Source organism: Eriocheir sinensis, chromosome 36, assembly GCF_024679095.1.
Source record: "Eriocheir sinensis breed Jianghai 21 chromosome 36, ASM2467909v1, whole genome shotgun sequence".
NCBI lineage: Eukaryota > Metazoa > Arthropoda > Malacostraca > Decapoda > Varunidae > Eriocheir > Eriocheir sinensis.
Genome location: NC_066544.1, coordinates 13744003 through 13769780, shown reverse-complemented (window position 1 = coordinate 13769780; position 25778 = coordinate 13744003). Strand labels below are relative to the sequence as shown.

At 42.4% G+C, this 25778-nt stretch overlaps 1 protein-coding gene across 1 annotated transcript in view; it reads right to left on the bottom strand.

Annotated features, from left to right (window-relative positions):
* Positions 1–9731, bottom strand: part of LOC127007987 (dipeptidase 1-like) — a 112958-nt gene extending 103227 nt beyond the window's left edge. Inside the window, exons 1-2 of the mRNA XM_050879532.1 lie at positions 9719–9731; positions 8215–8419 (exon numbers count right to left, since the gene is read on the bottom strand). Of these exons, the coding sequence (XP_050735489.1) occupies positions 8215–8419; positions 9719–9731 (218 nt within the window). The remainder of the gene's footprint in view (positions 1–8214; positions 8420–9718) is intronic.
* Between the last annotated feature and the right edge of the window lie 16047 nt (positions 9732–25778).

Sequence of the window (25778 nt, the reverse complement as noted above, 5' to 3'; positions counted from 1 at the left end):
AAACTAGATAAAAAACAAGTAAAAAAATAAAATAGTAATAATAATAATAATATGATGATGATGATAATGATGTTGTTTATGAAAATGGTTGATGAGGATAAATAATAATAAAAAGAAGAAGAAAAAGAAGAAAAAGAAAGAGGAAAAGAAAAAAAATGGAGAAATAGAAGGTAACGAAAACCAATAAGAAGACAATGATGATGATGATGATGATAATGATGAAGAAAAGGAAGAAAAAGAAAAAAGAGAGAAAAAAGGAAGAAGGAAATAATAACAATAAGAAGAGGAAGAACAAGAAGAAAATGATGATGGAGAAGAAGAAATAAAGAAGAAAAGGAAAATACAAAGAAAAAAAGGAAGAAAAGACAGTAAAGAAAATACAAAGAAGAAAAGGAAGAAAAGACAACAAAGAAAATACGAAGAAGAAAAGGAAGAAGAAGAGAGGAACAACAACAATAACAACAACAAAGAAAAAGAAAGAGAATTAAGGAAGGGAAAAGAAGGAGGAAAAGGAAACAGCAAAATAAAACTGTAAAAAGGAGTAAATAAAAAAAATAATAAATAAAAACCTGCATAATCCCAAAATATGAAGAAGCAAAGGAGGAATTTTGAAGATTATTAAGAAGAAGAGGAGGAGGAGGAGAAAGGGAAGGAGGATAACGAGGAAGGAATGGAGATGAAGGAGAGGAAGGAAGGATGGAAGGAGGAAAGATAGACTCAGATTTTACGAAGAGAGGAATAAAGGAAAGACAAAAAAAGAATAATTATCAAACACAAGGAAATGCGAAGGAAGGAGAAAAGAAGAGGAGGAGGAGGAGGAGGAATGCACACGAAAATTAAGAAGACAGGAATAAGGAAAGAAAAATATAGAATGACCAAGTATAACAAGGAGATGAAAGCGAAAGAAAGAGGAAGAAGAAGAAGAAGAAGAAGAAGAAGAAGAAAGGGAATCAAGGAAGAGAAGAATAAAGGAGGAAAAAAGATAGAATAATTAATGAAAAAAAAGGAAATATCAAAGGAAGAGGAAAGAAGAGGAAGAGGAGTAGGAAGAAGAAGACGAAAAAGAAGAAGAAGAACAGAGGGAATCAGGGAAGAGAAGAATAAAGAAGGAAAAAGTTAGAGTAATTAATGAAAAAAAAAAATCAAAGGAAGAGGAGAGAAGAGGAGGAGGAGGAGGAGGAGGAGGAGGAGGAGGAGGAGGAGGAGGAGGAGGAGGAGCATCTCTTGGGAAACTCTGCAACCTCCACTGTCTCATTACTTCCGGAGGGAGAAATAAAGGGAAAAAGAGATGAAAAAAAGGAAGAAAAGTTTATTCGCAGCGTAAAATTTGTCCCAGTTTGTGTGGATCGTTGTTGTTGTTGTTGTTGTTGGAGGAGAAGGAGGAGGAGGAAGAAAGAAGAGGAGGAGGAAGAAGAGGCAGAGGAGGGATGTAAGTGTGAACGTAGTGGATGATTACACACACACACACACACACACACACACACACACACACACACACAGCATCGGAACGTAATCACAGAGCAAGCTGTACTCCACTTCCTCTTCCTCCTCCTCCTCCTCCTCCTCGTGTTCCTCTTCCTACCTATAATACCAAAGGGAGTTCGTTCTGGTCGATGGTCGCTCTCAAAGGTTAACACACACACACACACACACACACACACACACACACACACACACACACACACACACACGCAGGGCAAGGTATCCATTTTTTTTCAATATCTCAATTCGTTTGCTTATCCTCCTCGCACTCCGATATTTACTCCTTCCTTCCATTCCTCTATTCGTTTTGGCTTCATTATAGAGCGGAAGAGGAAGAGGAACAGGTGGATAGAGGGAAGTGGAAGGATAGTAAGTAGAGGAGGAGAGAGTTAAGTAAGTAGGTGAGATGGAGCGTAGTTAGAGGAGGTACAGGTAACCACTTATAACAGGTAGATGAAAACGAAAGAAAGAAGAAGAAGAAGAAGAAGAAGAAGAGAGGGAATCATAATTGCAGAGAAGCGCCGACAGAGGGCTTTTACCTACTCTCAAGACCCTTTAATCGAGAGAGAGAGAGAGAGAGGGGGGACTGTATATATATATATATAGAGGCGCTTTAGGAAACTCTCTTGAAACACAATTCTGAACGGGAAACTGAGGGCTGCGGGAAGTTCAAACGTGTGAATGCCCATTGTGTTGCATCTCACCCCCTCCTCCTCCTCCTCTTCCCCTTCCTCTTTGCCCCTCTTTTTCCCTCCTCTTCTTCCTTTTCCTCTTTTCCCCTCTTTTTTCCTCCTCTTCTTTCTCCTCTTCCCCTTCCTCTTTGCCCCTCTTTTTTCCTCCTCTTCTTCCTTTTCCTCTTTGCCCCTCTTTTTTCCTCCTCTTCTTTCTCCTCTTCCTTTTCCTCTTTGCCCCTCTTTTTTCCTCCTCTTCTTTCTCCTCTTCCTTTTCCTCTTTTTCCCTCTTTTTTTTCCCCCTTCCTTATCCTCATCCTCTTCCTCTTTCCCTTCTACCTCCTCCTCAGGGCTTCCTCTTCTGGTTTTCCATTATTTATCGTTATTTTGTAGTTTTTATCTAATCGTTTTTCACTTATTCTTTTTTTCTTATTTTTTCTTTCCTTTTGCTTTCTTTTCACATTTTCTCTTTCCCTCTCTCTCTATGCATCCCCATTTTCCTCTCCTTCTCCACCTCCTTTACTCTCGTTTCTCTCTTTTTTCCATAAATGTATCTATATTCCTACTGTCTTTTCTTCCTGGTCCTCTTATAATCATTTTCCCGCTAAGCTTTCGTAGTTCATGGTCGAAGAATCAGTCAGCGTTCACTTGACAAATGTATTATTTCGACTCTGAAGTTTGCTATTGCATTTTCCGCGTTTGTATGTTTGTTTGTGTGTGCATGATATATATACAGGAGGGAGTCACCAATACTACAGTTATGGACCCACGACAGTAAAGGGATAAAAAGTAGAGGTAAGAAAAAGAGGTTAAAAAACAACAACAACAACAACAAGAACAACAACAACTTCGACAACAAAAACAACAACCTCGACAACAAAAACAACAACTTCGACAATAACAAAAACAACAGCAACCTACACACACCTGCAGGAGGCGAATCAACATCCATTTTTAACAAGGGACCTTCGGGGACATGAAAACTTTTTGCTGTTTGCCTACTTATTTTTTCTTTCTTTCGCGCAGAGGGAAATATAAAAAAAGCCCGTCCATTCCTTCTCCTCCTCCTCCTCTTTCTTCTCTCTCTCTCTCTCTCTCTCTCTCTCTCTCTCTCTCTCTCTCTCTCTCTCTCTCTCTCTCTCTCTCTCTCTCTCTCTCTCTCTCTCTCTCTCTCTCTCTCTCTCTCTCTCTCTCTCTCTCTCTTTCTCTCTCTCTCTCTCTTAAATGGCTTACACCCCTTCATCTTATATCCATCTATCCCTTATCTCCCTTTTTCAGCTTCCTTCCTTCCTTCTATCCTTTTCTTTTCCTCCCATTATCTCTTCCCATCTTTATCTCTTCTATTCTTCTCCCTAAATCCCTAACATCCATATCCCGTCCACCTATCCTCTATCTCAATCTCCCTTTCCAGCTCTCCCTCTCCCTCTCTCCCTCTCTCTCTCCTCCTCTCTCCCCAACTCCCCAAGGGTTATGTCACCCCTGGGAGCCCCGCATGACTAGTGGAGAACCCATTTGTACCTCCCCCGGGGCCTTGACAGCGGCGTGGGTAGGGGGAGTGAGAGGGTGCGCGGAATACCCCAAGGGGATGACTTTTGCCTCTCCCAGCTCTGCTTTTTCCTCTCCCTTGTTTTCCGTGTTTTCCTCTTTTTTCCTCTATTTTTTTCTTTTTTTAATTGTTTTTTCCTTTTCTTGTTTTTCTTTTTTCCTGTTTTTCTTGTTATTGTTTTCTTTCTTTTATATTTTTACCTCTATCATAATTTTTTTTTCTTTTTTTCTTTTTCCCGTGTTTTTTTATGGATTCAGTTCCTTTTTCGTCATTTTTTTCTTTTACAATTATTCTTTTCATTTTCCTTTAAGTTTCGTTCTCTCTTTCATGTTTTTTTTTCCTCATCTACTTCATTTTTTCTTCATTTATTTATGCCTTTATACTCTCAGCCTTTGTTTTCTTTGTCTTCTCTTTTTCTTCTTTCCTTCCACTTTTCCCTTTTCATCATTTTCCTTTCCATCTTTTTTTTTGCGTTAATATTCTCAGTTTTACGGTTCCTTCCTTTGTCCCTTTTTTTATTCTCTTTTTCTTTCCTTTTTTTATTGCCCAACGCGTGGAAACTTTTGGCTGGGGAAAGTTTGAGGGTCTGTTGTTGTTGTTGTTTGTTGTTGTTGTTTGGGTGTTTCAAAGAACGCTTACCCACCAAAAGAAGAAAAAAAAAGAGAGGATGAAAAAGTCCGGATTGTTTGCCAAGTGAAGATCAACTATTTTGGATAATGAGGGAAAGAAGATGATGATGATGATGTTTGAGAGGAAGAGTGATGGGGATAGTTTTTGTTTGTGTTTACTTTTCCTTTTTTTGTAAGTTTTGTTTAGTGACGGCAAACACCTCGTCACTTTGATGGTTGGTCTTTCTACTCTGGATGTAACGGAGATGTGCACTGAAGCCACGCGTATCTAAAGTCTTATGGCACCAACTTTACCCTGTCTGTCATGTGGTCACTTTGAGTTTTGGTCTTTCTGCGCTGGATGTGGCGGAGATGTGCACTGAAGCCACGCGTATCTAAAGTCTTATGCCACCAACTCTTCCCTGTCTGTCATGTGGTCACTTTGAGTTTTGGTCTTTCTGCTCTGGATGTAACGGAGATTAGCACTGAAGCCACGCGTATCTAAAGTCTTATGCCACCAACTCTACCCTGCCTGTCATGTGCTGTCGTTTAACTTGTCTGTTCTACTTCAATTTTTCTTCATTTAAGCCAATTTCTCTATCCCTCACATCTTTTCTTCCTCTTCTTCCTCCTCTTTCTTCTCCTCTTTCTCCTTCTCCCTCTTCTTTTCTCTCTATAAATCTGTGTGTAATCTGTTTTCTTCATTTCAAGTCAATATCTCTATCCTCTTCTTCCTCTTCTTTTCTCTGTATTAGTCTGTCTGTGTGTAATCTGTTTTCTTCATTTCAAGTCAATTTCTCTATCCCTCACATCATCTCTTCCTCTTCTTCCTGCTCCTCTTACTCCTTTTGGTCCTCTCCCTGTTCTTTACTCTCTATTAATTTGTCTCTGTGTCTAATCTGTCTTCTTCATATCAAGTCAATTTCTTTATCCCTTACATCACCTCTTCCTCTTCTTCCTCCTCCTCTTTCTCCTCATGGTCCTTTCCCTGTTCTTTTCTCTTTATTAATATGTCTGTGTATAATCTCTCTTCATTTCAAGTCAATTTCTCTATCCCTCACACCACCTCTACCTCTTCTTCCTCTTCTTTCTTCTCCTCCTGCTCTTCCTCCTCTTCTTTACTCTACTTCTCTCATTCTTCTTCTCTTACAACTATTTTTTCTCTTCCTTACGTCGCCTCTTCCAGATATTGTTCCTGTTCCTTCTTATCCTCTTCCTTCTCTCACTCCTCCTTCTCTTACTTCTCCATATCATTTCCCTATTCCTCTTCCTCCTCCTTGTCTCTCTCCTTTCATCTTCCCTCTCCTGCTCCTCTTTCTCCTTTTCCTCTCCGTCTTTTCCCATATTCCCTCCCTCTCATTTCTGTATTCCTCCTCCTCCTTCTTTTTTCTATCCTTCCTCTTCCTTCTCCTGCTCCTCTTTCTCCCTTTCCTTCCTATTATCTCCTTATTCCTTCTCCTCCTCCTTTTCTCTATCCCTCCTCTTCCTTCTCCTGTTCCTCTTCCTTCCTTTCCTCTCACTCTTTTCCCCTCTTTTCCCTTCCATGAGCGCTCGACACGGGGTGGTAGAGAGCACTTGCCCGGCGTCCATCCTTGACAATGATGGACTCCCGCATGGATCACTTTTTGAGAGGAGAGTATCGGTGTTTCCCCTCCATTGAAAGCGGAAAAGTGCATTCATCCCTCATACCCTGTACCTCGTGGCTCGTGGCGTCTCTTGCAGAATAACTGAGTGAGTGAGAGAAGGATGAATTTCGTGTTCCGGTTGGTAATTTGGTGTGGTGTGATTGTATTTACTTTTATTTTTTTTACAGTAGAGGAAGCAGCTGCAGGGGGAACTTAGGAATATAACTTAAGGGGCTTGTCAACTTCCTCGTGTGGGGTGGCGAAGATTTTAAATGTGTGTGTTATGCCAAAGCAGTTTTTTCTTTTCTCTTTTCTTTTGCATTTTTTCCTACACTTTCTTCATCACCTTCCTTCCTGCTTTCTTTCACTCTTCCTCCCATTTTCCCTTTCCTCTCCTGTTCTCCCTTTATTTCCCTTTCTACTCATTCCATATCCCTTTCCTCCCATACGCTCCTGGTTCTACGCTTCTGTTTTCCCTTGCCTTCAATTTCTCCTTCAACTTCCCTTCTACTCCTGTTAGTTTTCTCTTTCACTTACCTCCCTTCATTTCCCTTTCCACTGCTATTCCCTCTTTCATTTCCCTTTCCATTCATTCCATATCCCTTTCCTCTCATACGCTCCCGGTTCTACGCTTCTGTTTCCCCTTCACCTGTCTCATATACCCCTGTTAGCTTTCACTCTCACTCTCCTCTCTTCATTTCCCTTCACTCTCCTTCATTACTATTTCCTGCAATTTGCTCTCGCTGTCTTGACTTCCATCGCCTCTTCCCCTCACAGTTCAATTCTCACCTGCTCCCTCTCTCTCACCTGCCCCTCTCTCACCTTTCACTTTCACTTTCGCTCTCACTTTCGCTCACTTACTTACCCCGCCTATCCTCTTTGCTAACTTACCTCTCTCTCTCTCTCTCTCTCTCTCTCTCTCTCTCTCTCTCTCTCTCTCTCTCTCTCTCTCTCTCTCTCTCTCTCTCTCTCTCTCTCTCTCTCTCTCTCTCTCTCTCTCTCTCTCTCTCTCTCTCTCTCTCTCTCGGTTCATCTCATTTCCTCCCTCATTTCCCTCATGTGCTTAAGTCTTCCCCTTTATTGTCATTATCCTTTTAACGTTGATTCTCTTTTTTTATATTTTCCTTTTCCCTTTTTTCATTATTTTTTTCTTTTTCCTTTTTTTTTGGTCTTTTCCTTTTTAATATTTCCTCTTTCTTACCTTTTTTTCACTCATGCTTTCTTTCTTTCTCTCTCTTTCTTTCTTCTTTGCTTGATTTTCCTTGTTATCTGTTTTGTTTCGTTTCCCCTTTTTTTCTTTTTTTTTTTTGTTTCCAATCTTCTGCGGTTTACCTGTTTTTTTTTAATGATTTTCTGTTAGTCTTTCGTTTTCCTTTACATCATTTTATTCTTTATTTTTCCTCTCTACCTCCTTCCTTTAATGTTTTGTTTTATATAATTTTTTTTTCATCTCCTTTTCTCACACATACTTCTTCAAATATTCTTTCCTTTTTATATCTTATTTTTTTACTTTATTCCTTCGTGGGTTTTTATCTTCCCATCCATTCTCATTCTCATCCATCATCCTCTTCCTTCCTCTTCCTTTCTTCTTTCTAAACTACTTGTATAACTTTTGCTATTCTGCCTCCTCCTCCTCCTCCTTCTCCTCCTCCTCCTCCTCTCCTCTCGTCTTTCACTCTTCCGCCAATCCTCTTCTTCCGTCCTCTTTCCTTTCTCTTCCAAAACTCCATCCTCCTCCACCCTATTCAACCACTCCATCACTCCTCCTCCTCCTCCTCTCTCCTCCTTCCTTTCTTTCTCTTCCACTGCACCTCCTTCCTTCCTTGCTTTTCCTCCTTCTTCTTTCCTTCCTCTTCCACCACTAGTCTATTACCCTTCTTCTTCCTCCTCCTCCTCCTCCTCCTCCCCCCTCTTCCTTCCTTCACCTTCCACTCCACTACTTCTCCTTTCTCTTCCTTCATTTGCCTGCCTCTTCCACCACTCCCCCACAACACACCCTCCACTCCATCCACTTCATACTCACCACCCACATACTCATCCACCTTCATATCCATCCATCTCTCATCCACACACACTCACCCGTCCACCTCTTATCAATCTTCCAGCCATCACCCCCATACCCGATACATCTACCTCCTTCATCCACCTCATCCACTCATCCACACTCACCCGTCCACCTCACATCCACACATTCTCCTCCATATCAGTCCACCTTCATAGCCATTCACCCCTATACACATCTACCTCCTTCATCCATCTCTCATCCACTCAACCACACTCACCCGTCCACCAGCGGCGTCTCCGTCAGTAGTGTCTTGACCGTGTTGAGTCGCTCGTCCTGGCTCGCGTTGTGGTTGGCTCTGAGGGCGAGGGGCACGCTGACCCCCACGCCCGCCACGCCCGCCAGCACCAGCACCAGACACACGCCCCCCCACACCTGCGCCGGCACCTCCAGGCCTCCTCCTCCTCCTCCCCCTCCTCCGCCTCCACCTGTTGGGGATAGAAAAGGAAAGGGTTGTGAGTGGTGATTGTTATGGTGATGGTGGTGATTTTTTTAAAGTTATGGTTGTGATTTTTTTTCTGGTTGTTGGTTGCGTGTTTGGTTTTGAGTGGTTGTATATTTTGGTTGTTGTGGTTGTTGTTTTGGTTGTTGGTGATTTGAGGAACAAGAACACACATAAATGGGAGAATATGAACACACACACACACACACACACACACACACACACACACACACAAACGCACAAAAACACACTCACAGGGCAATCGAATTAACTGGAATAAAGGACACGAGAAGGGAAGATGAAGCAATTAAAGAGAGAGAGAGAGAGAGAGAGAGAGAGAGAGAGAGAGAGAAAATAGAGGCTGGGCATGAGGAAGATGACGAGGCGGACGGACAGATTGACGGGGAGACATGATGAAAGTTTGTGTGTGTGTGTGTGTGTGTGTGTGTGTGTGTGTGTGTGTGTGTGTGTGTGTTTGTGTGTGTGTGTGTGTGTGTGTGTGTGTGTGTGTGTGTGTGTGTGTGTGTGTTATCCGCCTCATGAGACACACACTTGATGGAAGCTTGTGTAATTTTTTTTTAGAGGAAAGGAAGCAGATCAAGGGCAAAGAGGAGAGGTTGATAGGTTGATAGATAGATAGATAGATAGATAGATAGATAGATAGATAGTTCAAGAGAGAAGGAGAGATCAGCTTCCCATCTCTCCATTACTACCCTTCCTTCCCTTTACCAAATCTTTAACACTCAAATTTCCCTTTCCAGTTTCCTCCCATTCCTCCACCCTTTGCCTCACTTTCCTCAGTTTTTCCTCCCTTTCCTCCACTTCTTTACCTCCAAATTTACCACCTCCCTCCCCCCCCCCCTTTATTTCCCAGTTTTCCTCCCCTTCCTTCACTTCTCTTTCCTCCTCTCTTCCATTTCTCTACACTTTCCTTCCCTCTCCTCCACCATCCACTTTTCCTCCCTTCCCTTCACTTTCCCTCTCTTTTCTCCAGCACCTCCAGCCTTCCCAATATACCACTTTCCCACCCCCTTTTTTCCCAGTTTTCCTCCCCATCCTTCACTTCTCTTGCCTCCACACTTGCTTTCCCTCTCTTCCTTTTCTCTACATTTTCCTTCCCTCTCCTCCACCATCCACTGTTCCTCCGTTTCCTCCACTTTTCCTCTTTTTTCCTCCAGCACTTTCTCTTTCCTTCCCTCCACCAGCTTCATTCCCTCTCCTCCCTGTCTTTATCTTACTCCTCCACCACCTATATTTTCTCTCCGTTCCACCACAAGCTCACCTTTACTCCACATCTCTTTAACAACTCTTCCACTTACGCCTCCTTCCACTTATCTCACTCCTTCCTAACCTTCACCTCATTCTCCTCCCTCCACCACTTCTTCCTCCCCCTCTCCCTCCCCCCCTTTAACCCCCCCCCCCCTCTCAGGTATGTCAACTCTCCCTTTCCACGGCATATCGTAAGCTCCTCAGGGTAAGATTTAAAGGGCCCGGCAGGTGGTTGCAAGGCTCTTTAAACCTCGTTCGATTCCCGTGAGCTGCGTGGTGCTCCTCTTAAAGTGTAATGGTCCTTCTGCCGCCTCTTAGCTCTTCCTCTTTACTCCCTCTTGCTCTCTCTCCCTCTCGCTGTTTGTTTGTGTGTTTGTCTGTGTCTGTCTGTATCTCTGTCTGTGTCTCTCTCTCTCTCTCTCTCTCTCTCTCTCTCTCTCTCTCTCTCTCTCTCTCTCTCTCTCTCTCTCTCTCTCTCTCTCTCTCTCTCTCTCTCTCTCTCTCTCTCTCTCTCTCTCTCTCTCTCTCTCTCTCTCTCTCTCTCTCTCTCTCTCTCTCTCTCTCTCTCTCTCTCTCCTCCTCCTCCTCCTCCTCCTCCTCTTCTTCTTTCTCCTCTTCCTCCTCCTCCAACTCTTCTTCTTCTGTCTCCTCCTCCTCCTCCTCCTCCGACTCCTTCTTGCTTACTTCCTTACCTGATCTTTCTTAACTCTTTTTCTATATCCATTTCTCTCATTCTGTGTCTCATTTTCAAACATATTCACTATTTACTCAGCCACTGACTCACTTACTCACTCTCTTTATAACTTATTTTCATTTTCACTCATTCAAAGACACACACTCACTCTCTCACTCACTCACTCACTCACTCACTCACTCACTCTCTCACTCACTCACTCACTCACTCACTCACTCACTCACTCACTCACTCACTCACTCACTCACTCATCTCTATCGTGTGGTTTCTTCCTCTCCTCTAAACATCCTTCTTTCACTATCTTCTCCCTTTAATCGCGTCCTCCCTTTAAACCGCCTCCGCTTGCCTTCCTTCCTTTAATATAGCCTCTCTCCTCCGTCTGTTCCACCTACGTACCCACACTCCACATCCACCCCACCCATTCCACCCACCCACCCAAGTTAATAGTCATTGTACTCCCATCCCATCCCCACAGCCATCAACACACACACTCTCCCTCCACACATCCCATTCCACCTACCCCACACATCCCATTCCACACCACTCCACCCACGCAAGTTCTTATTCATTGCCCTCCCACCCCCACACACTCTCTCCCCCCCACTACACCCCCCCCACTACATCCCTCTCCCCTACCCCCTTGACACACCCACACAATCTCATTCATTAACCCCCCCACACACACACCCCTTCCCCTCTCCTCTCCTTCCCCCCTCCCTCCCCTACCTAACCTTCTTCTTATTGCCTCTGTCCCGGTATTTATAAGTAAAGTTTGGACTCGTTCTTTCCTTGGGTTGTTTTAGGCATGGAAAGGTCTTATAGGATGCGTGTGTAAGGCTGTGTTTCCCGTGCCTCGGGATAAAGGGAGAGGGGGAGGGGGAAGCAGGGTCAGGGGAGGAGAGGGGGGTTAAGGGAGGTGGTGGGGGCGCCAGTGTTTGTGTGTTTATTTGTGTGTGTTTGAGAAATAAATCACTCCCTCCCCCCCCAAGAAAAAACGAGAGAATGCTGAGAAAATAAAACATTAATACAAGCGGTTTAATTTAGTTTCTTTGGTTGTGTGTGTGTGTGTGTGTGTGTGTGTGTGTGTGTGTGTGTGTGTGTGTGTGTTATTGCAGTGGACAGAGCAACAAAGGAGAGAGAGAGAGAGAGAGAGAGAGAGAGAGAGAGAGAGATCCCTTGCAGATCTCTCTCTCTCTCACTCTCACTCACTCTCTCACTCTCACTCACTCTCTCACTCTCCCTCCCTCCCTTTCCTCCCTTCATCCCTCTCCTTCTCCTTCTCCTCTTCCTCCTCTCCTACCTCTTCCATTCCTTCAGTTCCCTTTTCTCTCACTTCCTTCTCCTTCTCTTCCCTCTCTTGCTCACTTTCCCTCACCCCATTCTCCTTCTTCTCCTTCCCTCTCATTTCCCTCTACCCTACTTCCTTTTCTCATCCTCTCCCTTCCTTTCCCCTCTTCCCGTCTCCTCCATTTCTTTCCCTCAACCTCTCTTTCCATTCCTCCTCCTCCTCCTCCTCCTCCTCCTCCTCCTCCTCCTCCTCCTCCTCCTCCTCCTCCTCCTCCTCCTCCTCCTCCTCCTCCTCCTCCTTCTCCATCTCGGGCATTTTTTTCCTCCCCGCCTACACACCCTCTAAATTGGAAGACTTTTTCTCAGTTCGTGGCGGGCTAGCGGGCATCGCTCTGGGGCCGCCGAAGAATAGAAAATAACTAACTAATGAAACGCTTAAGACGAAGAGTTCCGGGGCGTGAAAAATGAGCTACAGGAAAATGAAAATACTTTGTAACTCCATCTGTGGCATGTAAATGAGGGGAGAAAAGGAAGGAAACGAACACACACACACACACACACACACACACACACACACACACACACACACACACGCACTAGTAGACAACCAAAGCTAAATTATAAGTTATGTAAGACCTCAGCATGGTGTTAGTGCTGCGGGAATGAGACCAGGAGGAGGAGGAGGAGGAGGAGGAGGAGGAGGAAGATTATGTCGGGATGATACAGGGATGATTGAAGGGCTAATGGATATAGCAAGAGAGAGAGAGAGAGAGAGAGAGAGAGAGAGAGAGAGAGAGAGAGAGAGAGAGAGAGAGAGAGAGAGACCCATGTACATACTACCACGGATGTTTTTCTCTCCTATTTTGTCCTTGAATGTAAACGACCTTTTTTCCTCACGAGCAAGGCGATGCGGTGCCCTGACAAGCCTTAACCTCACTCTGTCCTCCTCCTCCTCCTCTTCCTCTTCCTCCTCTTCCTGGCAAACATATCGTGCCTTGACACTCCCTAAGCACTACCTCCATTCCTGCGGTACCCTCGTCTCCTCTCCTCCTCCTTCTCCTTTTCCTCTTCTTCCTCCTCTTCCTCCGCCTGCAAACGTGCCGCGCCTGACAAGCAAGGCCCGTCACCTGTCTCCCTCTAAAAAAAGTAGCGAGTGTTGTGGTCTCAATGGTCTGGGTGTCTGGTGTTCATGGTCTGGCCTAGAAAAGGAATGGAAGGAAGGTCTTGATATATATTCAAAGAGAGGAATGGAAGGAGAACGGAGTGAAAGGAAGGGAGGTCTTGTGGTCGACAGAAGTGGATGGTCGGATCTTTTAGTGGTGAATGGAAGAGTTGTTGTGGTTTGGTGGCCTAAGAAGTGAATGGGAGGCGGATGCTGTTGTTTATTTTAAGAAGGAATTGGAAGGGAGTTTTTGTCGTCTAAGAAGGGAATGGAAGAATGTTTTTTTGGTTTATGCTAAGAAGTGTATGAAGGGAGTTGTTGAGGTTTGTCTTAAAAGGTGAAAATGAAGGGATTATTTCTGGTCTGGTCTAAGAATGTAATGGAAGGGAGTCGTCGCGGTTTTTTATGTTTTTGATGTTCTTTTGGTCTATCCGAATTTGTGAATGGAAGAAAATTCGTTTGGTCTACGCTAAGGACTGAATCGAAGGAAGAGGAAAAGAATGGGAACCGAACATAAGGTAGGAGGGAAAGAATGGGAAGGAAATAGAAGGGAAGAAAGGGAAAGGAATAGAAGGGAGGGGGGGGAAAATGGGAACAGGATAAAATTAAAAAAAGGAAGAGAATGTAAACTAATTAGAAGGAAATAGGAATGAACTATGAATCAAGTATATGATAGTGTGTATATTATTTTCTTTTTTGGTCTGGTCTTAATTCATCGGCTACAAACTGTGCTGAGTGGAATTTACGAGGAATCTAATTGACTTTTGTGGGACAGGTAAAAAATGTGTATGTTGATAATTAGTTTTTGGCTTGTCAATACTGGGCTTTTTAATTGGCCTGAGAACTTCTGTAATGGGGTTTTGGTTTTTCATGAAGATTGACCGCCTTCACCACCATCATCATCATCAACCACCACCATCATCACAATCAACCACCATCATCATCATCACCATCATCACCATCAACCACCACCATCATCACAATCAACCACCATCATCATCATCATCACCATCATCACCATCAACCACCACCACCATCATCACCATCATTATCACCACTACCAGAAATATTAACACCACGAAATCTACCACCATAATCATCACCATCATCACCATCGCCACCACCATCACCACTGCCATCCCCACCGCACCATCACCACTACCATCACTACCACTCATCACCACTAACACTACCACCACTGCCAGCAATAGCAACACCCGAACACTCCCGCCACTCACTATCACCACCTCCACCACCACCACCACCACCACCAAATATCGTGACCCAGGTCCGTTAATTTTCCCTTTTCGTGTCTCCTGTTTGATGGGCGTTCCATTTCTCGCGTTTCGTTAGAGAGAGAAGGGTCATAAAAGTAAATATACCGCCCTGTTTTGATTTTTTCTCCTTTTTATTTTCTTGCTTCCTGCTATTTTTTTTACCTGAGTTGCAGAAATGTATCCGTTCTAGCTTGCACACACACACACACACACACACACACACACACAACCGTAAAGAAAGAGGAGTTAAGGGATTTTTGTTTCATCTCTCTCTCTCTCTCTCTCTCTCTCTCTCTCTCTCTCTCTCTCTCTCTCTCTCTCTCTCTCTCTCTCTCTCTCTCTCTCTCTCTTTTTCCCAGCACTCCCTCACAGCACACTAACTAAGGCAGCCTTCATCCCTAACCCCACGACTGCCTTCCTCCTGCACACATTCCTGACCTTTCTGTATCTGTGTTTTTTGCAGGGAGTGTTTGGTAAAGGTTGATATCTCCTGCATGCATTCGCTATCCACTTGGTTGTCAGTTTATTGTGGAAGGTTGATTGATTGTATATATATTTTTTGTTGGTGGTTATATATTTAATTTCTCTTTTTGTCATCTCCATCTTAACTCTGGATTGACTGGCTGTAGATTTTTTTTTTTATGTGTGTGTGGTAATAAATCCTTTTCGATATCTTTCTGTTATTGTTACTCATGTTCTCGCTTTTTATTGCTCGTATTGTGGTTAACGTTCTTCTATTTGCATTTCTTCTACCTTATACACATGACAGGCAGATAAGTTATAGCAAAAAAAGGAAAACAAAAAATGAGGTCACTCTCTTCAACTCTTATAACTGAGGAGGCATGTTTGATTTCTCTGAGGACACGCATGTTTTTTTTTTTTTTACAGCGAATGAAACATCTCAAGGGCAAAACAAAAAAAGAAAAAGAAAACAATAATGAAAAAAACCCCGCAAATATGATAACTTTATGTTTTGGTTGTGGTAAGTTACGATTGAGTCCTTTTACACCTGTTCTCTAATTCAGGTGAGGGAGGCGTGGCAGCTCACCTGTTAGAGATTAAAACTGATAGTGTTTTTAGCACCTCTCTCTCTCTCTCTCTCTCTCTCTCTCTCTCTCTCTCTCTCTCTCTCTCTCTCTCTCTCTCTCTCTCTCTCTCTCTCTCTCTCTCTCTCTCTCTCTCTCTCTCTCTCTCTCTCTCTCTCTCTCTCTCTCTCTCTCTCTCTCTCTCTCTGTCTTCTTCCCCTCTACCCCTTCCTTCCTTCCTTTTTCAAGTCCGTCTAGACACCTCTCTCTCTCTCTCTCTCTCTCTCTCTCTCTCTCTCTCTCTCTCTCTCTCTCTCTCTCTCTCTCTCTCTCTCTCTCTCTCTCTCTCTCTCTCTCTCTCTCTCTCTCTCTCTCTCTCTCTCTCTCTCTCTCTCTCTCTCTCTCTCTCTCTCTCTCTCTCTCTCTCTCTCTCTCTCTCTCTCTCTCTCTCTCTCACCACCCCTTCGTCATGGAACTGTTCTGGAGGGAATTTATATTTAGTTTAATGCTCCACACGTCTGGTGAATTCTGTGGGTCGGGGAATTCCGTGTTTATTTGTGCGCGATGCATTTAGCTTGCCTGGGATTAGACGCTTTCAGGTAACATTATCTCACCTGTCTGTTCACCTGATTATTTTTATTTTCCTTTTGTTGGTCTTATTTTTTTACTTCTTATTTACTTTATCTCTTTCATTATTTATTTTCTTGCGTCTTTATTTAATCCCTATCCCTGTTTACCTCTTTTCTACTTATTTTCTTACTTCTTTACTTAATTACTCATCCCTCTTTACCTCTGTTTTGCTTACTTTCTTATTTCTTTACTTACTTACTCATTCCACTCTACGTCTTTTCTTTACTATTTTCTTACCTCTTTATTTCATCTCCATCTCCCTTTACCTCTCTTTTACTTATTTTCTTATTTCTTTATTTCATCCACATCCCTCTTTACCTATTTTTACTTATTTCCTTATTTCTTTATTTAATCCCCATCCATTTCTCTTCTGTTCCTATACTTGTTCCCATCCCTTTTCTCTTCTCCCCGCTTTCCCCATCTCCTTTCTCTTCTTCCCCATCCCCTTTCCCCTCTCATCCACCTGCAACACTCCTTCCTCTTATTTCTTTACTTATCTGTTTGTTTATTCTTCTTATTTTTACTTCCTATTTTTATTTGTTATTTATTGTTTTTTGCTCGTCTGGTGGAGATTTAATTTTCTTGCTTTTGTTTTTTGGTGAGTGATAATTTTAGCTTGTTTAGGGATGGATATTTTAAAGCACACACACACACACACACACACACACACACACACACACACACACACACACACACACACGCATACATTTCTAACCTTTACTTTCGCTTCTGATATACATTAATTCACTTCCTTTCATATTTCTCTATTTTCCCGTTTTATTTCCTTTCTCTTCTTGTCTTTTCCCTTTTACTAATACCTTGTTTTTCCACACCTTTATTTTTTCACTTTTTTTCATAATTCTCTTTCCTCCCTTCTTTTTTTTATTCTTCCTTATCTTTTCTATTTTATTTTTATTATTGTACCTGCTTGCTTTCCACTCTTCCACTTATTTCACTCTTTCTTACTTTTATTTTCGTTTCTTCCTTTTTCTTTTCCTCAATTTCTCCATATTTCTCCTTCTGGTGCTTTGTTTTCCCCGCTTCCTCCTTTTTTTCTCCACGTTAATTTATTTACTTCTTTCTACCTTCACTAATGACTCCCTCTCCTCCAGTGTCTCTTCTTCTACCAATACATTAAGTCTCCTATTTCCCCTCGTGGCCACTCATCCCTTAGTTCAGAAACCCACCACCAGAGCGCACCAGGCCATTACTTAGTGTTTTTCTGCTCCTTCATTTGTTCAGTTTAAGTTTATTTGTCCCTCGAGTCGCGTGATAACTTCTACTAACTTTTTTCCTTGCTTTCGTCTGTCTGTTTGTCTTAATTAAATGTGGCGTCTATATATGTGTTTTAGGTAATTGGTTTTGTTTGTTTGTTTTTGTGTTTGTTCATCCTCGTTTTCTTTTTCTTTTGTTGTCTTTGTTTTTGTTTTTATTGTTTTTCCTCTGTTGTTTAAAAGTGTAATTGTTGATATTCTTAATTTTTCTTTTTTCTTGTCCCTATTTTCATCGTCTCGTTTTTTTTCTCTTCTCTACTCCCTGTTATACGTTCTTTTTCTTTTTTCTTGTTTTCGTGTTTGTTTTATTTTTTTTCGTATTTCATTCCCCCACTTTCTGTTATGGTACTTTTTTGTTTTGTTTTTCTTTCCCTCTCCTTTGTTTTTTCCTCTTGTTTTTTTAATTCTTTCCCTTCCCCTTGCTCCTCCTTCCTTCCTTTCTTCACTTCCGCTTCCTCTTCCTCCTCCTCTTCTTGTTTCACACCTTCTTTATCTTCTCTTTATTCACTCTTATGTTCCCTTAAATTCCCTCTTATCCACTTCTTCCATCTCTTTATTTTCCTTTTCCTTTTCATATCTTCATCCCCATTTCCCTTCTCCTCTTTATCCATCTCTCTCTTTACTCTCTTGCTCTTCTTTCCTTTATTCGCCTCCCCCCATTTTTTTTGTTTTTCATCTCAACATTTGTCTCCTCTTTGTTAATCTCCTTCTCTTCTTCTTCCTCCTTCTTCTTTTCCTTAACTTTTTTCTCCTTCCTTATCCTCTAATTCCCTCTCATTTCATCCTGTCTTTCCTTATCTCCCTTTGCCTTCGTCCTCCTCTTCCTCCTCCTCTTCATTTTCTTCCTTAACTTCTTTCTCCTTCTTTATCCACTAATTCCCTTCATTTCATCCTGTCGTCCCCTTCCTTTCCCTCAGGCCTTTTCTTCTCTTTGTCAGACTTCTCCTTTCCTTCTTCTTGTTCCTCCTGCTCCTCCTTCTCTTCCTCAACTTCTTTTCCCTTCCATATCCTTAACTCCTTCCCATTTCACTGTATCTTTCCCTCTCTCAATTCTTTGTCTTCTCTTTCATTATCTCCTCATTCCACCCTTCTTCCTCATCTTCCACCTTCTCCCTCCTTCTTCTCTTCCCCCTTCTCCTCTCAGTCGCCTTATTTCTCTTTTTTTTTTACATATCCATCTCCATTCCATCCTGTTTTTTTTAATTCCTTCCACCTCAATTTCTTTCTCTTCTTTCCCTTCTTCTTTCCCTTCCTTATCCATAATTTCCTTCCATTTCATCCTGTCTCCCTTTTTTCCTCAGCCTTTTTCTCCTCTCTTCTTATCCCCTTCTACCCTTCCTCCTCCTCCTCTCTCTCCTCCTTCCCTCCTTCTTCCCCTTCTTTATCCATAATTCCCTTCCATTTCATCCCGTCTCTCCCTCCCACACCATCACTTATTATTCACCCCAATCCCTTTCTCCCCTCTGTCCTTGTCTCCTCTCCCATCTTCCTCTTGCAGCCCCGGGGTAAGCTTATTAAGAGAGGCTGCCCCGGGGTGTGTTACGGCGCCCTGGGGAGGATGTGACGCCGAGGAGGTTAGACTTATAGGATGAGGGAGGGGAGAGGAGGCGATGGGGAAAAGAGGAGAGGGGGGAAAACTGTAGGTATGAGTGCTGGTGGATGGGAAAGGGGATGGGGAGGAAGGGAAAGGAGGAGGAGAGAGAGGAAAAGGGAAAGAGATGGGAATAAGTAGAAGGACAGAAGGGAAAGGGATGGGGATTAACAGGGAATAGATGGTAAGGAGAGGAAAAGGAGAATTGGAAGAAGGGAAAAGGGAGACTGCAGAAAGAGGAAGGAGGGAAGGAAACTGGGTAGAAGATGGAATAGAGAAACGTAGGAATATGAAAACTATAGAGGAGGAAACGGAACAAAGAGAATTAGGGAGAGGATATGGACACAGAATAAGGAAAAGGATGTATGGAGGAGGAAAAAGGGATATAAAGGAAATAGGAAACAAAGAGGAGAGGATATAAGGAAGACAGGAAAAGAAAAAGTGGTTGGTGGGCAGGAAAGATAATGGAAAAAGAAAAAGGCGTGAATTGAATTAGGAAGGGACGAGAACGTAACGGAAGGAAAGGGAGGGGAAGAGAAAGAAAAGGAAAGAAAAAAAGGAAAGGTAAGTAAAGGAAACGAATGGAAGGGAAGGGAAAGGGAAGGAAGGGAAATAAAAGGAAAGGAAAGGAAAGGAAATTAAAGGTAAGGTATGGTTAGGGAAGGGAAGGGAAAGGAAAGGAAAGGTAGGGTAAGGAAGGGAAAGGAAAGGAAAGGAAGGGAAGGGAAGGGAAGGGAAGGGAAGGGAAGGGAAGGGAGAGGAAGGCACTGCCATGTATCTATAGTTTATGAGGATGTGATAAATTCCCTTGTTAACTTACGTGTGTGATATGCAGTTAGTGACGGCTGTTCAATCTACCCCAATGAGAGAGAGAGAGAGAGAGAGATACACAAACTTTGACCAACATACAGACAAATTCATTGACATTAACAGACAGGAAGACAGACAAACAGACAGACAAACAGGAAACAGGCGGATGAGAGACAGACAAAACAAAGTAGTAGGAAGTAAAACACGCAGGGAAACAGAGAAACTGGATGAGAAAAAGAAGAAAAACGAATTAAAAAAAAAGAAAAACAGAGGAGTAGGAAGTTCAACACGGAGGGACAAACAGATAAACAGACAGAAAAATCAAGAAAAACAAGAAAATAGATACGTAAATAGAGAAAAGAAAATATAAATAAAAAAACAGAGAAAGGGTTTGGAAGTAGACATAAACAGATAGAAAAACACGAAAAAAACACAAGGAAAGAAAAGGAAAGGAATGGAATGGAAGGGAAGGGAAGGGAAGGGAAGGGAAAGGAAAGGAAGGGAAGGGAAGAAAAAGAAAAAAAAGAAAAATATAAATGAAAAAAAAAAAACAGAGAAAGGGTTTGGGAATAGACACAAACAAAGAAAAGCAAAAAAAAAGGCAAATACAGAAAGAAAATCAGAAAAGTATAAATGAAATAAACAAAAAGAAAGAAAGGGTTCGGGATCAGGCAGAAAAGCAATAAACAGGCAAATACAAACAGAAAATCAGAAAAAAAAGTATAAATGAAATAAACAAAAAGAAAGAAAGGGTTCGGTATCAGGCAGAAAAGGAAGAAAACAAAACAAAATCACAAGCAAACAGATACAGACAAGAAGAAAAAAGAAAAAAATATAAATTAAAGAACAATAGAAAGGGTTAGAGAGTTGATCATCATAAGTGAGGCAGATTTGGCGGAGTCCCAGAACATTTAACTGAACGTGTCTCCCTCTCCTATCTCTCCCTCCCTCCCTCCCTCTCTCCTTCCCTCTCTACCTCCATCTTTCCTCCATTGACTCCTCTTATCTTTCCTCATGTCCGTCCTTTCTTGGCATCCAGCGACCACTCACGAGAAGCCACTGAAGACAACATTACTCTCTCTCTCTCTCTCTCTCTCTCTCTCTCTCTCTCTCTCTCTCTCTCTCTCTCTCTCTCTCTCTCTCTCTCTCTCTCTCTCTCTCTCTCTCTCTCTCTCTCTCTCTCTCTCTCTCTCTCTCTCATACCTGTACCTGTTTATGTTAATTTATGAGCTTAGGTATATTGACAGAGAGAGAGAAAAGCCTAAGAGAGAAGAAAGAGAAAATATTTATTGGTAGGCGCGTAAGGTAAGATAGTCTCTCTCTCTCTCTCTCTCTCTCTCTCTCTCTCTCTCTCTCTCTCTCTCTCTCTCTCTCTCTCTCTCTCTCTCTCTCTCTCTCTCTCTCTCTCTCTCTCTCTCTCTCTCGCTTTCCGTGTTGGATGAGAAGTGGATGTCATTAAGATGGATGGGACTCAAGTGGAGGTGGAGTTTGGAAGATCCTTTGGGTGGAAGAGGAGGGCCAAGAAGTGAAGAGAACTCCTCCTCCTCCTCCTCCTCCACCTCCTCCTCTTCTTCCCTCTTCATCTGACTCCTCTCCTTTCCCTTCATCTCCTTCAACTCCTTCATCTTCACCGCTCTCCTCCTCCTCCTCCTCCTCCTCCTCCTCCTCCTCCTCCTCCTCCTCCTCCTCCTCGGCCAGGTGTTTACACGGCCACCTCATTACCGCCTTACCTGCCGGAGCGAGGCACGTGGTTACCTTTACCTGGATAAATATAAACCTGATTAATTATGTTTTACCTTTTTTTAATGTTTTCCTCACTTTTTTTTTAGGATGGGTGGAGTAGATACCTGATTGTGTGCTTTTATCCTTTTACAATAGATATCTTTTATTTTTTATGTTTTTTCTTTTCTTAATCTGTTTTTTTTTATAAAGTTTCATTATTTTTCATTTTGCTTTTTTTTGCGATAATCTCTTATTTGTTTTTTTTAGAATGGATGGTCTAAATACTTGATTCTGTGATTTTTTTTTATAGTTACGCTCTCTTTTTACTTTGTTTTCACCTCCATATTCATTTTTTGTCCCTTCAATACTTTTACGTTATTTATTTTAATACTTTCGCTTTCATGTTTATATATTTTTTTATCAGATTTGCAGGGTTTCAGAACGTAAATATAGATAGCGCCACTTTTTTTCAATCTACACTCTCCTTTTAATCCATTTTTTCATCCTTTTTCATTATTTATCATCATTTTCACGATATTCTCTTTCGCATTATTTTTTTTCATATGTTGGGTGGTTTAAAAATATATATTGGCTTATTCTGATCGTTTATAGATTTCTTCAGTTTTTCCTCTAATTTTTTCTTCATACACGTTTTTTTTTATCTCGTTTAATTATCATTCATATACATACATACATACACGATACATACATACATACAAACATACATACATACAAGCATACATACATACATACATACATACATACATACTTTCTTTAGAGGCAGTAAGTAGCGGGCTTTTTTTTTTTTTAAGCCCTTGATCTGTCTCCTTTGCTGTAAAAAAAAAAACATACATATCGTACATACATACATACATACATTCACACATACATACTTTCGTCTTTTATAATCAATTTTATCAGACGGAGAAACCTTCAGAATTGCATGTATAGAGAAATCGTATATTTTCCTCTGACACTTTTTTTTCATCCTGTTCTGTCTTTCATCATCTAAATTTTTTACGATTTTTTTTCTTTCCTATTCAGATTTATCAGCGTGGGAGAGTTTCAGAATTGCATTTTTATAACTCCTCAATCCCTTTTTTTTCATATTTTTTTACAATGTTATCTTTCGTATCCAAATTGTATCAGAATAGGAGCGTTTCAAAGTATTTTTATATCCCTCCGTAATCAGTTTTCTATTCTATTTAACTATTTATCATCATCTATTCAATGTTCTCTTCTTCTTTTTTTTATTAGAGTGGTAGAGTTTCAAAGGCAATGTACACTTATATTTTTTTCTCTGTCTGGGATAAGTCACCTGCCCGAAGACTGCGCTGCCCCCTATCTGGAAGTCTACTCGCTAACTCCTCTCCTTTTAGATTTCTTTCCTTCTTTTCTTTCTCTTCCATCTCTCTCCTCTCACCCCCGCCCTACAGCCCTCCTTCCCCCCCATTGCCTTCCCCTCCCTCTTTGCATCTCCTCGCTTCTCTTTTCTCTTCTTCCCCATCCCCTTGCATCTACCCTTCCTTTCCTCTCCTTCCCCTACACCTTGTATCTCCCCCCTTCCCTTCCTGTAATTCCCCATCCCTTTCCATCTCCCCCATTCCCTTCCTCCAATTCCCCATCCCATTGCATCTTCCCTCTTCCCTTCCTCTCCTTCCCCTACCACTTGCATCTCCCCCCTTCCCTTACTCTCCTTCGTCACCCTCTTCCATCTCCTCCATTCCCTTCTTCTCCTTCCTCACAGCCTTGCACCTCTCCCCTTTCCTTCCACTCCTTCTCCACCCCGTTCCACCCCCCCCCCCTTACTCCTCCTTCCCCAACCCCCTTGCATTCTCCTTCCCTTCCCATCCCTTCTCTTCCCTTCTCCTTCTCTCCACCACACGACCCCCTCTAAGCTGTTTCTCCTCCCTCCCCACCTTCCCTCCATTCCCTATATTCCCCCTCTCCCTCAGTCACTCCTCCCTCCCTTGTTTTTCATCTCTAACTTGTTGTTCAACCTATTTTTTTTTTCTTCGCTGGATGTTATTTTTTTTCATTCTCGTTTTACTGTGTTTTTTATTTATTTTTAGGGTCACGAAGGAGGGAAGGGAAATATTCATGGCTCTGTTGTGTTCTTCGTCTGTTGCATGTTTATTTACTTTCCTGTTCACTTATTCATGCTTGACTTTTATTTTATTATGCAAGTTGATATTCCATGTTTTTTTATGATTTTTTTTTTATATCTGTTCGAATCACCAAGTATATTTTTTTTTATGAATATGGGATGTGTGTGAATGTGTGTGTCGTGTCAGTGTGTGTGTGTGTGTGTGTGTGTGTGTGTGTGTTGAATTGTTATGGGTGAAAATGATGTATAAATTGAATAAATCTCTCTCTCTCTCTCTCTCTCTCTCTCTCTCTCTCTCTCTCTCTCTCTCTCTCTCTCTCTCTCTCTCTCTCTCTCTCTCTCTCTCTCTCTCTCTCTCTCTCTCTCTCTCTCTCTCTCTCTCTCTCTCTCTCTCTCTCTCTCCCCGCAATCTATCACCTGCCCAGCGTGACTTCCAAGTAATTAGTGTGCAATCAGACCATTACCTGAGGAGGAGAAGGGGGAGAAGGAGGAGGAAGAGGAGGAAGAGGAAGAGGAGGAGGAGGAGGAGGAGGAGTGATGAAGATTTAAGAGTACGGAAGACGAATTAATGGAAAAGACTTAAGACAAAAGACAAGATAAGAAAGAGAGAGAGAAGATTCAAGATTTACTCAAAGGGATCAAATCGTTTCAGAAAAGGATTAGAACTCGGAAACTAAGGATTAAGGAGACGTTTGGATAAGAGGCCGAGCAGAGAGAGAGAGAGAGAGAGGCGTGTAACGACGATCATAAGTGTGAAGCGAGTGTGAAAATCCCTTAATGGTCCTGTGACAGATTGGCGGACCTGACCCCGACCTAGTGTGTGTGTGTGTGTGTGTGTGTGTGTGTGTGTGTGTGTGTGTGTGATGGACGAGGGGGAGGAAGAGTGTGTTTGAGTTGCCGTAATGAGTATGGATGATGAATGAGGGAATTAACCTAACGCCCCTCTCCCCCCCCCCCCTCCTCCTCCTCCTCCTCCTCCTCCTCCTCCTCCCGTCCCCTCCTCTCCTCCTCCCTTCCTCCACTTCCTGTCTGTCTCTCAAATGTGGGTAATTATATAATGGTCTGGGTGTGTGTTTGTGTGTGTGTGTGTGTGTGTGTGTGTGTGTGTGTGTGTGTGTGTGTGTGTGCAGCTGGTGGCGCATAACATTTGAATTATTTGTTATTTTTCCGTGATTCAGAAGAAAAAAAAATGGCAGTGTAGAAATGTTGTATTGGATTATTTTTTTTGTTTGTTTATCTTTTTCTTCTTGCAAGTCAAATTTTTTCTTTCCTTCTATCCTTTCGTTTTTCGTTTTTCTTTATTTTTGTTTCATTTTTTTCTTTGGTTTTGTTTCTCATTCGTTTTTTCCTTCAATAGTTCCTTTTTTTCCTTCCTTTTTTTTCCTTTAGTCCTTCCTCAGTTCTTTCTTTTCTATCTTCCTTTCTTTTTCAATTCCTCATTTTGTTTCTCTTTCCCATTCTTCCTTGTTTCTTATATTATTTTATTTTCCTTCCTTCGTTCCTTCCTTCCTTCCTTCTTTCTCTTCATCTTCCATTCTTTCTTTCATTCCTTCCTTCTCCCGTTACACCCTTTCTTCCTTCCTTCTTTCCTTCTTTCTTTTCATTTTCCATTTTTTCTTTCCTTCCTTTCCTTCCTTATTCCGTTACATCCCTCCTTCCTTCCTTCCTCCCTTCCTTCTTTCCTTCTTTCTTTTCATCTTCCATTCTTCCTTTCCTTCCTTCTTCCGTTACATCCCTCCTTCCTTCCTTCCTTCTTTCCTTCTTTCTTTTCATTTTCCATTTTTTCTTTCCTTTCCTTCCTTCTTCCGTCACATCCCTCCTTCCAACCATCTTTCTCCTCCTCCTCCTCCTCCTCCTCTCCTCCACACAAATCCATCTATCCTCGTTCCCTCACTCACTTCTCAAAACAGTCTTAAGTCCCACAAAGTTACCCTCATACTCTTTCTCATTAACCCCTAAAGTCTCCTCCCTAACTCCTCTCTCCTCAGATTTCTTTCCTTCTCTCCTCTCCCTCCCTACCCTCAGCCCTCCGCCCTTCCATTGCCTTTCTTCCTCCTCTCCCCCTTGTGTCTCCCCCTCTTCTCTTCATTTTTTCTTCTCTCCTTCCCTCCCTTCCATCTCTCCTCCCTACACACCTTCCTTCCATGGCTTTTCCTCCCCCTTGCATCTCCCACTCTTCCCTTCCTTTTTCATTCTCCTCTTTCCCTCCTTTCCTTCTCTCCTCCCTACCCTTAACCCTCCTTCCCTCCATGGTCTTCCCCCCCCCCCCTTGCATCTCTCCCTCTTCCCTTCCTCTTTCCTTCTCCTCAGATTTCTTTCCTTCTCTTCTTTGCCTCCCTTCCATCTCCTCTCCCCACCTTCACTCCTTCCCTATATGGGCTGTCTTCCTCCCCTCCCCCTTGCATCTCCCCCTCTTCCCTTCCTTTTTTCCTTCTCCTCTTGTTCTTCCTTCCATCTCTCCTCCCTATCCATCTTCCTTCGATTGTCTTTCTCC